Below are 12,038 nucleotides of genomic sequence, written 5' to 3'. Positions count from 1 at the left end.
GAATAACCCTGATGGCAAAAAGAAAAAAAAAAAGTCATAACTAAGAATGGTAAACTACCCTATATGCAGCCCATGCAGATCCAAGGATGTCTCAGATTACAGAAGCCTGCTCTACAGTTCAACCTTAGTTGAATAAAGAAGAAAAAAAAACTACTTGAATTAGAGTTCAAGCATGAGAGAACAGGCCATGCACACACACCTTAAAGTTCCTTCACAGAAGGCCACCTGAAGCTATGTTCTGTGACACTAGGTTGATCAATTGCCTTTCCTGGTTTTCAAATAGGATTGAGGGGATTTAGCTTCTCAAGCTTTCTCCAGATACAGATACAGATACAAACTACAGTAGATACCTATTGATGGAGATTAAAAGAGGCATCTAATGGCACATAAATCAAGAGAGAGAACAGTCTAGTTTTAAAGGGATATGAGACAACAACAACAAAAAACTATATCCACACTGGTTTTCCCCACAGAACAAGTGACTGAAGAAAACAACTGGCAGATTTTACCCCACCTCAAACTAACTAACTCTCCCCTTCCCCTCTCTTTCTCTCTCTCCCGCTCCCCCTCCTCCTCCTCCCCCCCTCTGTCTGTCTCATAATGTCACAAGAGCTGCTACTTAAAAAAAATAGGATCATAAAAGAATTTCTTTAGATGGAGATAGAGAGGTAGAAAGGCAAGAGAGAATATGAGGGGGCCAGGTGGCGGCGCACTTGGTTAAGCACACATTACCATGTGCAAGGACCTGGGTTCAAGCCCTTGCTCCCCATCTGCAGGGGGGGGGGTGTGATTCATGAGTAAAATAGCAGACCTGCAGGTATCTGTCTTTATTTCACCTTCCCTGTCTTCCCCTCCCACTCTCAATTCCTGTTTGTCCTATCAAAAACAAAATAAATTTAAAAAAAAATGGCCAACAGGAGCAATGGATTTGTACTGTGGCACTGAGCCCCAAATATTATCTTGGTGGGATGGGGAGAGGGGAGAGGGGAGAGGGGAGAGGGGGTAGGAGATAGGGGATAGGGGTAGGGAGTAGGGGATAGGGGATGGGGTAGGGGATAGGGGATAGGGGGTAGGGGGTAGGGGGTAGGGGGTAGGGGGTAGGGGGTAGGGGGTAGGGGGTAGGGGATAGGGCACAGGGCACAGGGGACAGGGGACAGGGGGTAGGGGATAGGGGATAGGGGATAGGGGATAGGGGACAGGGGACAGGGGATAGGGGATAGGGATAAGAGGAGGTGGAGTGGTTAAGTGTGAGGGGAAGAATGTGAGAGAGTACAGAGCATTGAAGCATCCTTCATTTTGTAGTGGCCAGGATTGAACATGAGTTATGCACATGACAAAGCACACTATTTCAAGTGAGCTTCTGATATTTTTCTGGCCCCATATTATGAATATTATGAACTTTTCTACGTAAGCTAATTGAACAACCTAGATGGAATGGACACATTTTCAGAATCAGATAACCTCCCAAGACAAACCCAGAAGAAGAAGAACAATCACACTGTGCAGAAATCAAAACAGCAGTCAAAAGTTTCCCCGAAAACAAAAGCCCAGGTCCAGATGGTTTTACTTATGAACTCTAGAAGAAATAATACCCATTCTACTCAAAATCAGCCAATAACAACAACAAAAAAAAAACCCCAAAAAACTGCAGGCAGGGGTGAGGGAGTGAAGCTCCCAGAAACATTCTATGAGAGCTGTATTTGTCTGATCCCCAGAGAAAGAAAGAACATTACAGGGAATAAAAAAAGCAAGAGAAATATAGGCTTATATCCCAAACTGGCATTAAAGCCAAAATCCTCTACAAAATATTGGTAAATCACATTCAATAAGACTTCCATACAACAATCCATCAAAGCTTTGTAAGATTAAGATTATTCTTAAATTATTAAGATTCTTATTATTAAGATTATTCTCAGGTGTGCGGGAAACCAATCATCATTAATCAATACCACATCAACCAAAAACAAGGAACAGATGACATTCAAAGCAGAATTAAACTCATCATGTTTGAAGCATTACAAAATAACGTCCCTCCTGTTTTTCTAGGTGCTGAATCAGTTTATACTCCCCCCAGTAGTGCTCAAGGGTTCATTTTGGTCTACACCCTCATGAGCACTTCTTGTCTTGAGTCTATTTAGAGGTAGAACATTCTGGCTAGTGTTAAGTGGTATCCACTGCTGTCTTAATTGGAGTTTCCTGATAAATTATAAGCATTTGTTCATGTGCCTAGTGCAATAACTCTGGTGAAATATCTGCTCAGTTCTTCTCCACATTTTTTGATGGAGTTGTCATATTCTTTTTTCTTTTGTTGTTGTTTTGATTTATTTAGTGAGTCCTTTGTATATTAGCCCTTTATAAGATCGATGTATATTTATATATTCTCCCACTTGATAGTATATATTTTTTTATCTTGACAATCGTTTCCTCCCATGTGTAGAAGTCTTTTAAGTCTAATGTTCAAAATGTTGAAAGAATCTGTGATTGAGACACGGGCATCTGACAGACTTTTTAATAGTACTTCCTTGAAATGTCAAACACATCTGGATTCAGGGAATGAATTCAGTTGTTGGGGCTTTTCTATTTGTTTACAGTGGTCACTCAGGACATCCCCATTCTGGGCTGACTATTTCAGAGAGGGAGGTAGATGGAGGAAGACATAATGGTACCAAAGATTCATCCAACGCAGTGTGAGCCAGGGTTGAACCTGGGTTACATGTATGACAGAGCCAAATGTACTATACAGGTGATTCATTTTCCACTCCATCTTTTTCTTCTTTATAAAGTAAGGAAAGAGAAACAGAGAGGGGAAACAGCAAAGAAGTGCTCAACCATCCATGGAGCTCCCCCAGTGCTTTGAATGGTATATCCATGTAGTGGTAGAGCTTGATCCAAGGAGCAAAGGGCAAAGTACTGATGTACGCACTACTAGGTAAACTATAATTCCTGTGCACAAAAGTGGAATCAGAAAAGCAGTCAACGTGTTCCAGGAGTAGACGCAGTGGATAAAGCATTGGACTCTCAAGCATGAGGTCTTGAGTTCAATCCCCAGCAGTATATGTGACAGTGATGTTCTGGTTCTTTCTAGCCTATATTTCTCACTAATAAATAAGTAAAAATCTTTAAAAAGAAGAAAAGCATTCAGCATAAAGGTTAATTTTTACCACAGAAATAAAAAATGCAAAATCCTAAAAAATAAAAGAAACTAAAACCAACTAGTTAGTAGTTGCAATGTTGATAATTATTAAATTAAAGAAAGAAAATATTTGGGGGGAAGCACTGGGCATTGGTGGTTGATGTGGTGACTAACATATTCCAAGACCAGGTGTGAAACTATACCCCTGAAAGTTTATAATTTTATAACCACTATTAAATCCTTAATAAAAAATTTATAAACAGTATTTTTTTAATTCAATGCTCTTCATCTCAGTGTCTGGTAAAATCTTACCTGGATCAACTAAAGCTTTATTAAATATTTCTTTAAGTTTCCTACTCTTTACATTTCTTCCTTGAGCAAGATTTCTGTACATCTCATATCCTATGATCATAACACCACCATCTTCTTGCCACCTCTGTAGCATATAGCTTCTTTCCTGGGGGCGTTTTACAGTTGCTAATTCAGAGACCTATTGTGAAAAGATTCAGAAACAAAACAAAACAAAAATCAATGAAACTATTTGGCATACTGAATCTTCCCACTGAAATGTGTTATGACTGGTCATTAAAAATGTTTTATTTTACTCTATAAATCTCAGTTTTTTTATACTTGTTAATATTTTATTTTCTTTATTTAGGATAGAGATGGAGAGAAATTGAGAGGGAAGGGAGAAGAAAAGAGAGACTAGCAACACTAGCTCACTGCTCATAAAGCATAGGTAGGGGACCAGGAACTTGAAGCCAGGTCCATGTACACTGTAGCATGTACATTCTACTGGAAGTTCCAAAACCTCTCGGACCCCAAATTTCAGTTTTTTAGTAACAAATTATTTTAAATGATACCTCAAGTTTCTCATCATCTTTTAATCCTTCTTGCCACTTCTCGAATTCATTCATCCAATTCAAAGCAGTATTAAGAGGACACACCACTAAAGCTGTACTGAAATCCAATTTGTCACACAAAAGGACTGTATGAAGAAAACTTACAACCTACAGGAAAACAAATTAATTTACCAACTTCATTTGAATACATGCTTAAACAGTAAATAAATTGAACTATTATTATTTAATGGTTTAAAGTCTTTTGTTTTGTTTTATACAATAAAGCAATTCACAATAAAGCATTCACAAAGCAAAAGTCACATTTTTCAAAATGAGTAGAGGGGGAAAAAATAACAAAAGTGGGAGTTCAACTCAAAAGCTCTACGAAGCTATGATCAAAAAGAATAGTGTGAATGGAGACTTGTGAAGATGTGGTCATGCATGGAATAGCGCAGCTGCCACACAGTCACTCCCCCAAATAACAAAAAAAGGCAATTTAAAATCATCTGAAACCTCACAGTCAAGCTGAGACTTCAAAAGAAATTCACATAACCTCAAGTGTAAAGACCAATGAGCTGAAAACAAGAGAGGAAGACATTCCCAGTATAGAAGAAGCCATTAATGCCAGCAGCTGGTACCATCTTGGTAGCTAGCTATGTAGCAAAGCACACTGTCAGCTGCAAGAAGGTCAGGAATCCCAGGGCACTTAACCCAAGAACTGAGAAAATCAAGATATTAAACTGCTCATAAATATTCTTCATCAGTATAGGGGGCCAGGCAGTGGAGTACCTGGTTAAGCACAAACATTACAGTGCTCAAGAACCCAGGTTCAAGGCCCTGGTGCCCATCTGCTGGGGGAAAACTTAACAAGTGGTGAAGCAGAGCTGGAGCTGTCTGTCTCTTCCCTTCTCTACACTTCATCCTCCCTTCTCAATTTCTCTGTGTCTATCAAATAAATAGATAAATAAATAAATATAAAATATTAATCAGTGCATCAGGAAAAAACCTGACTGAGAACTAGGAGAGAGTGAAATGACATGTTCTAAGTCTTAAAAGATAAGAACTGCCAGCCAGGAATAATCTACCCTGCCAAATTAACCTTCAAGTAGGAGAAGTAAGTTACGGTCTTCTCAAACATATAGAAACTGAATAAACTTGCCACATCCAACGTTATTTTGGAAGAATTACTGCCACTGCAAGGGTACTCAAGTAACTTTACTCCCCCCTGCTTAGAATCTGCAAGTAAGCTCCAAAGAGAGAAAAAAAAAATAGGGAAAAATGAAGCAAATACATGCAAAATAAAATACGTTATCAGGAAGATGAATGTGAGAATGATGGGAATTTCTGAGGGAGAAACAGGATGAAGAAAGAAGAAAACATGTCCAAAGAAATCATAGCAGAAAATTTGCACACTTGGGTAATCTTCAGAAGATAGATATACAATCTAAGTGAGCACCAAATACCTAATTACAAAATGACCAACACATGATGATATTAACCATCAAAATTCTTGCAAAGAAAAAATGTTACAGATGACTAGGGAAAGGAAGGAAGTGGAATACTAAGGTAGAGCTATCAAGCTCTGATCAGACTTCCCACCATGAAATCTGGAGAAAAGAAAATGGAATAACATATTTAAATAACAAAAAGATAGGAATTGCCAGTCATGAATACTCTACTTTGGTAAATTGTCCTTCCAATATGAGAAATAAAAATGTTCTCATGGGGGCTGGGTGGTGGCGCATCTGTTTGAGCACACATACCACAATTTGCAAGGACCCAGATTTGAGGCCCCAGTCCCCACCTGCGCTTTGAGGGGGAAAGCTTTACGCTTTGAGCCACCTGCGCTTAACCAGTGGCGCTACCGCCCGACTCCCAGGGAAAGCTTTGCAAGTGGTGAAGCAGGGCTGCAGGTGTCTCTCTGTCTCTCTCCCTACTCTCCTAGCCCCTTCCCTCTCGATTTCTGTCTGTCTCTATCCAATAAATAAATAAAGATATTTAAAAAATCTTCTCAAATATATAGAAGCTAAAACTCACACATATACAAGAAACTAATAATGCTAATAGGGCCTAAACTGTTCAGTGGAAGAAAGAAGGCCTCTTCAGCAAACGGTAGCAGTAAAACTGGGCAGTCACATATAGAAAAATGAAACCAGACCACCCCTTAAATACCATGCCCCAAAGTGAATCAAGGACCTGAATACCATACCTGGAACTATAAAATAAAATGATGAAAATAATGGTGAAACATTAAATCAGCTAAAAAGGAAATAAGTGTTGGTGAAGATGTGAAGGGGGGGGGGGTAGATAGCATAATGGTTATGCAAAGAGACTCTCATGCCTGAGGCTCGAAAGTCCCAGGATCAATGCCCCGCACCAACATAAGCCAAACTAAGCAGTGCTTTGGTAAAGAAAAAAAAATGTGGAGAAAACGGTACTCTGTTTACACTGTTGTTAGGAATGCATACTGCTGCAGCATCTATGGGAAACAGGAAGAAGAATCCTTAAACACATAAAAATGGAATTATGTTCTGAAGTAGCAATAAAACTCTTGGGTATTTCTCTAAAAGACATGAAAACATTAATTCAAAAAGGAATATATGCACCCCCATGTTCCTATACACATTATTCATTATTAATAGTCAAAATATGGAAGCAGCCTACATGTCCAACAACAGATAACTTGACAAAGTAGTTATGGGAGATATAATAAAGGGAGCACTATACTGGAATTAAAAAGCTGTTATTGTCACCTTCAGGACAAAATGATTGTAACTAAAGGTGATTATGCTTAGTGAAGTTGTAAAGAAGTGAAAGACAACTGCTGGATAGGTTCATTCATATGTGGACTATAGAGAATTGAAAAAAAAAATTTCAATGAAAAAAACAGGTACTAAATATGTCTTGAGAACGATGATGCTTACAGTTGGCGGAGGTAAAGCCATGGAACTTTGGTGGTGGGTGTGGTGTGCAACTATACGCTGTCATCTTACAATCTTGTAACCCACTACTAATCAGAAATTTAAAATTGTAGGAAAAAAAAGAAAAAGAAAGCAAAAACAGCTACAATGTCTATAGACGTGAAAAAATGCTTGTTGCACTTTTGAGAAAACAGCACTGCCCTCTTATAAGAGAACTGAGAGGACTGGGGAGATGATTTAGATATAGAGTGCATGCCCCGAAATTGTGGGTCACTGAAAGCAACTCACAGGACCACATAAAATCAAGGCAAAGGGGGCTGGGTGATGGATGGCTCACCTGGTACAGTACGCACATTACCAAGTTCAAGCCCCCTGTCCCCACCTGCTGGGGAAAACTTCATAAGCAATGAAACAGTATTGCAGGTGTCTCTCCTTTTCTCTGTCTCTATCTATCTATCTAGCTCTATCTCTCTATCTCACCTTTTATTAAAAATGAAGACCCAGAACACTAGTGCTGTGTAGGCATCACGCCCAAGCTATAAGTCTGGTGGCAAAAACAAAACAAAGAAAAAATTAGGGCAGTGGTTCTCCCCCCCCCCTCCTCTTCCCCTCCCCTACATACACACAATAAAATTTGTGTTGCAGTCTTTCTCCATTTTAAACTGTTCTGACTCAGTGAATTTATATTCCTATGATTTTAAGAAAAAAACTACAGGGGCGCACCTGGAAAAGCACACGTTACAGTGCACAAGGACCTGGGTTTCGAGCTCCCAGTCCCCACCTGCAGGGAGAAAGCATTGCCAGTGGTGAAGCAGGGCTGAAGGTGTCTCTCTGTCTCTCTTCCTCTCTTATCACCCCCTTTCCTCTTGAATTTCTGGCTGTCTCTATCCAATAAATAAATAAATATAATTTTTTTTAAAAACTAAATAAAATTCTCAATGGAGTATTATTCAAATACTAAAGATGATGGCTTGCCTTTTGCTACAACATGAAGGGAAACAAAGCATGGGATTATATCAAAAACAGAAACAAACCATGAGACTATATCAAACTGAAAAGCTTCTGCACATCCAAAGAAACTATTAAACAAACAAAGAGACCCTTCACAGAATGGAAGAAGATCTTCACATGTCATATATCAGACAAGAAACTAATCACCAAAATATATAAAGAGCTCAGCAAACTTAGCACCAAAAAAGCAAATGACCCCATCCAAAAATGGGCAGAGGATATGAACAAAACATTCACTACAGAGGAGATCCAAAAGGCTAACAAACATATGAAAAACTGCTCTAGGTCACTGATTGCCAGAGAAATGCAAATTAAGACAACACTAAGATACCACCTCACTCCTGTAAGAATGGCATACATCAAAAAGGACAGCAGCAACAAATGCTGGAGAGGTTGTGGGGACAGAGGAACCCTTTTGCATTGCTGGTGGGAATGTAAATTGGTACAGCCTCTGTGGAGAGCAGTCTGGAAAACTCTCAGAAGGCTAGACACGGACCTTCCATATGATCCAGTAATTCCTCTCCTGGGGTTACACCCCAAGGACTCCATAACACCCAACCAAAAAGAGGTGTGTACTCCTATGTTCATAGCAGCACAATTCATAATAGCTAAAACCTGGAAGCAACCCAGGTGCCCAACAACAGATGAGTGGCTGAGAAAGCTGTGGTATATATACACAATGGAATACTATGCAGCTATCAAGAACAATGAACCCACCTTCTCTGACCCATCTTGGACAGAGCTAGAAGGAATTATGTTAAGTGAGCTAAGTCAGAAAGATAAAGATGAGTATGGGATGATTCCACTCATCAACAGAAGTTGGGAAAGAAGATCTGAAAGGGAAACTAAAAGCAGGATCTGACTAAATTGAAAGTAGGGCACCAAAGTAAAAACCCTGTGGTGAGGGGTAGAAATGCAGATTCCTGGGCCGGTGCAGGCTGGGAGTGGATGGGTGGGTGGGATGGGACACAGTCTTTTGGTGGTGGGAATGGTGTTTATGTACACTCCTAGTAAAGTGTAGTCATATAAATCACTAGTTAATTAATATGAAAGGGGGAAAATTAATTGTATGTCTCAAAGTTTTTAAAACACAGACTGAGTCTTTTTAATATATAGGCTGTGTATTTGATATGCAGACTCTCTCAAAAGCCTAGACCAAGTAGATCAGAAGCAACCAATGGCACAGCTACATACAAGATACTGGGTACTATACAGCAAACCCTAACAAAAGGACTTTTCAAAGTTAACCCAATTACCAAATAATGTGATGATAACATTAACTATCCATTGTCTTTTTGAACCCTAAGACATCAGGAACCTCACATCTCCACTATAGAGCCTATATTTCCCCCAGTCCTGGAACCTTAGGATAGAGCCCACTTTCCCGCATGCCTCTCCCAATCCATATCAAATAATATTGCATCTGCCGATTGCAACCTAATCAACGCAACGATTGCCACCGCAACATGCTTCAGCTCAGACTGTGTCCAGAGACTTCTGGCGGGGAATGACAACCCTTCAGCTTCATTATTCAGGTGAGACCTTTCCTTTCATAGTATTCTCTAATTCCATCCCAGGTGGTTCACTTTCTAACAAAGTCCCAAAACCTAGATATAGACCAGGTTCTGTGAGAGAGAGAGTGTATGTTCACACGTATCCATAAACTAGTGCAAAATATATACCTGAAAGCAGAAGTACACTAGAGTTTGCAGTGAGTATCCCCCTAACACTTCCTCTCCACTCTTCCAAGCTTTGGGTCCATGACTGCTCAACAATTTGTTTGGCTTTGTATGTTAACTCTCTTCAGCCACCAGGTTCCAGATGCCATCAGGATGCCGGCCAGGTTTCCCTGGACTGAAGACCCCACCCATGTGTCCTGGAGCTCCACTTCCCCAGAGACCCACCCTACTAGGGATAGAGAGAGGCAGACTGGGAGTATGGACCGACCAGTCAACGTACATGTTCAGCAGGGAAGCAATTATAGAAACCAGACCTTCCACCTTCTGCAACCCACAACGACCCTGGGTCCATGCTCCCAGAGGGATAGAGAATGGGAAAGCTATCAGGGGAGGGGATGGGATATGGAGACTGGGTGGTGGGAACTGTGTGGTGTTGTACCCCTCCTACCCTATGGTTTTGTTAATTTATCCTTTCTTAAATAAAAAATAAATAAAAAAAAACTCAATGTATTCATTTCTTTCAAACCTCTGGTAGAAACACAGCCAATTTAGCAGTGAAAAATGTCTTATATTATCTCATACACTGCTATAAAGTTATAAGATGATCCAAGAATAGTAAATAAAATTATTTTTCCCTTAGGAATCTTTGCAGTTTTTATTAACCATTCCGGTAACCCCAGTTCTTAACTTCATTCAAATTTCTTCCCAAATATCATCCCCTTAAAAAATGCTCTACATATTAGTATTTATTATCTGAAAGTAAGTATTCTTATTTTTATTTGATTAAAATCTTTCCCCACCACTAAAATACAGGTTCTTCCTGAAGTAAAATTCTTATTATCTTTCATTACTATGTCACCAGACCCTATGTTATATGTGCCATCTATAATATAATATCCAATAAATACTCTTTAACTAATGATGAGGAAGAAGAAAAACAATGATAAAAAAGAACAGAAAACTTACATATAATATAGTCCTTACCTGTAAAGTTTTACCAAGGCCCATACAGTGGGCAAGAATGCATCCTGAACCTGGAGATTTCTTTGTCTTTTTAACAGACTCACAACAGCAGTCCCACATAAACTGAACACCTAAAAATAACAGCTTAATTAAGTTCAATTTATAAGTCCAAGTTAAAAATATTCCCTTAAAAGTACACCAACAACATATGCAAAACTGTTAAGAAACATATTTTTTAAAAAAACAAGACTTAAATGTAAAAGACCTCCCAAAAAAATTTAACTAGAAAGGAAAAATAGCGAGCATAAGCACACAACAGGTTAACTTTCCTTTATTTATCATATTTAAGCTATGACAGCAAACTTCCATGGTACAGAGACAGGAATAAACTAAAATTGAAACTTCGTTTGAAAAAGAATAGATTCCTCTCAAGCAGAAAACACAGTATTACGTTAATTGGGGGGAAGAGTATAATTTCTCCATTTGTTCAATGAAAACTAGCTGGTTTTTTTTTTTGGGGGGTGGGGCACAAAAGGGAGCTTGCTATCCAACAACAAAAAGTATTTTGCATACACATAACACAAGATGAAAAATTTTACCCATGTTTTAACAACTGAATTGCAAACTATTAACAACTCCCACCACCAATAGAGTAAATTTGGGGTGGGGGATATTGTATAAAGTCCTCTATAAAACATCGACACATATAATCAATACTGACTTTATGATTTGACACTAGCTAATTTAATATCATTCTAATACCAATGAAGGCATATTAATGTATCTGAAAATGAGGAGCTAGAATTTCCTAAAGAAGCCTTTTGGTTAATTGTCTCTCTCCTAACATCATAGCTATTTTTAGCTAATCACTGCAAAGTTGGTGAAATCCGCTAGCTATATATATATATACATCTGATCCATTTTAAAAGATACTTTGGTTGCAGTCATCTGTTTTGCACTCTCTTTTGCTTATGTGTTTGCTTTTGCTCTCTAATCTTGCTCATGTGCTCCCCATAAAGACTGAAATCATGTTCATTTTGCTCACCAGCATATCTCTAATACTTAACAAAAGGTAAGAAACAGGAGATACTAAATACTGGTAAATTTTAACTAAAAAAACTTTAGTCATCTAATTGGTTCTTACCATCTACTTGATGGGGCTTCAATTTGATAACCATATTACTATGAACCTGCACTAGAGGTTCTTTAGTTTCTTCATCTTCATCTAAAACCAACTTTGTTGTTATTGGACACTTGGTAGGTGAAGCGTCTTCAATTTCAATCACCTAAAAAGGTAATTACAGGTAGTTTAGTTCTTATAACTATTAAAAGGAGGATAACGATTAAATCTTGCCAATGGGAAATTTCCAAAATTAAGCAAAACTAACACATCAAATAGTTTTTTCAATAATGTTAGGACAGCTGATAGTATTATGTTTTCCAAAATGAAGTACCAACACAAGACTTATAATCACTGTGGGATTATCAG

The 12,038-nt window shown here is 38.7% G+C and overlaps 1 protein-coding gene across 7 annotated transcripts in view; it reads right to left on the bottom strand.

Moving 5' to 3' along the window:
• Positions 1-12,038, bottom strand: part of ATRX (ATRX chromatin remodeler) — a 217,354-nt gene that overhangs the window by 82,721 nt on the left and 122,595 nt on the right. For all 7 annotated transcript variants that reach the window (XM_060183149.1, XM_060183145.1, XM_060183147.1 and 4 more), the window contains 4 exons: positions 11,694-11,835; positions 10,571-10,680; positions 3,997-4,143; positions 3,446-3,623 (listed from right to left, as the gene is read on the bottom strand). In XM_060183149.1, coding sequence (XP_060039132.1) covers positions 3,446-3,623; positions 3,997-4,143; positions 10,571-10,680; positions 11,694-11,835 — 577 coding nt within the window. The remainder of the gene's footprint in view (positions 1-3,445; positions 3,624-3,996; positions 4,144-10,570; positions 10,681-11,693; positions 11,836-12,038) is intronic.

This window comes from Erinaceus europaeus, chromosome X (assembly GCF_950295315.1).
Source record: "Erinaceus europaeus chromosome X, mEriEur2.1, whole genome shotgun sequence".
NCBI classification, from domain to species: Eukaryota; Metazoa; Chordata; class Mammalia; order Eulipotyphla; family Erinaceidae; genus Erinaceus; species Erinaceus europaeus.
This window is presented reverse-complemented; position numbering and strand designations above follow the sequence as displayed.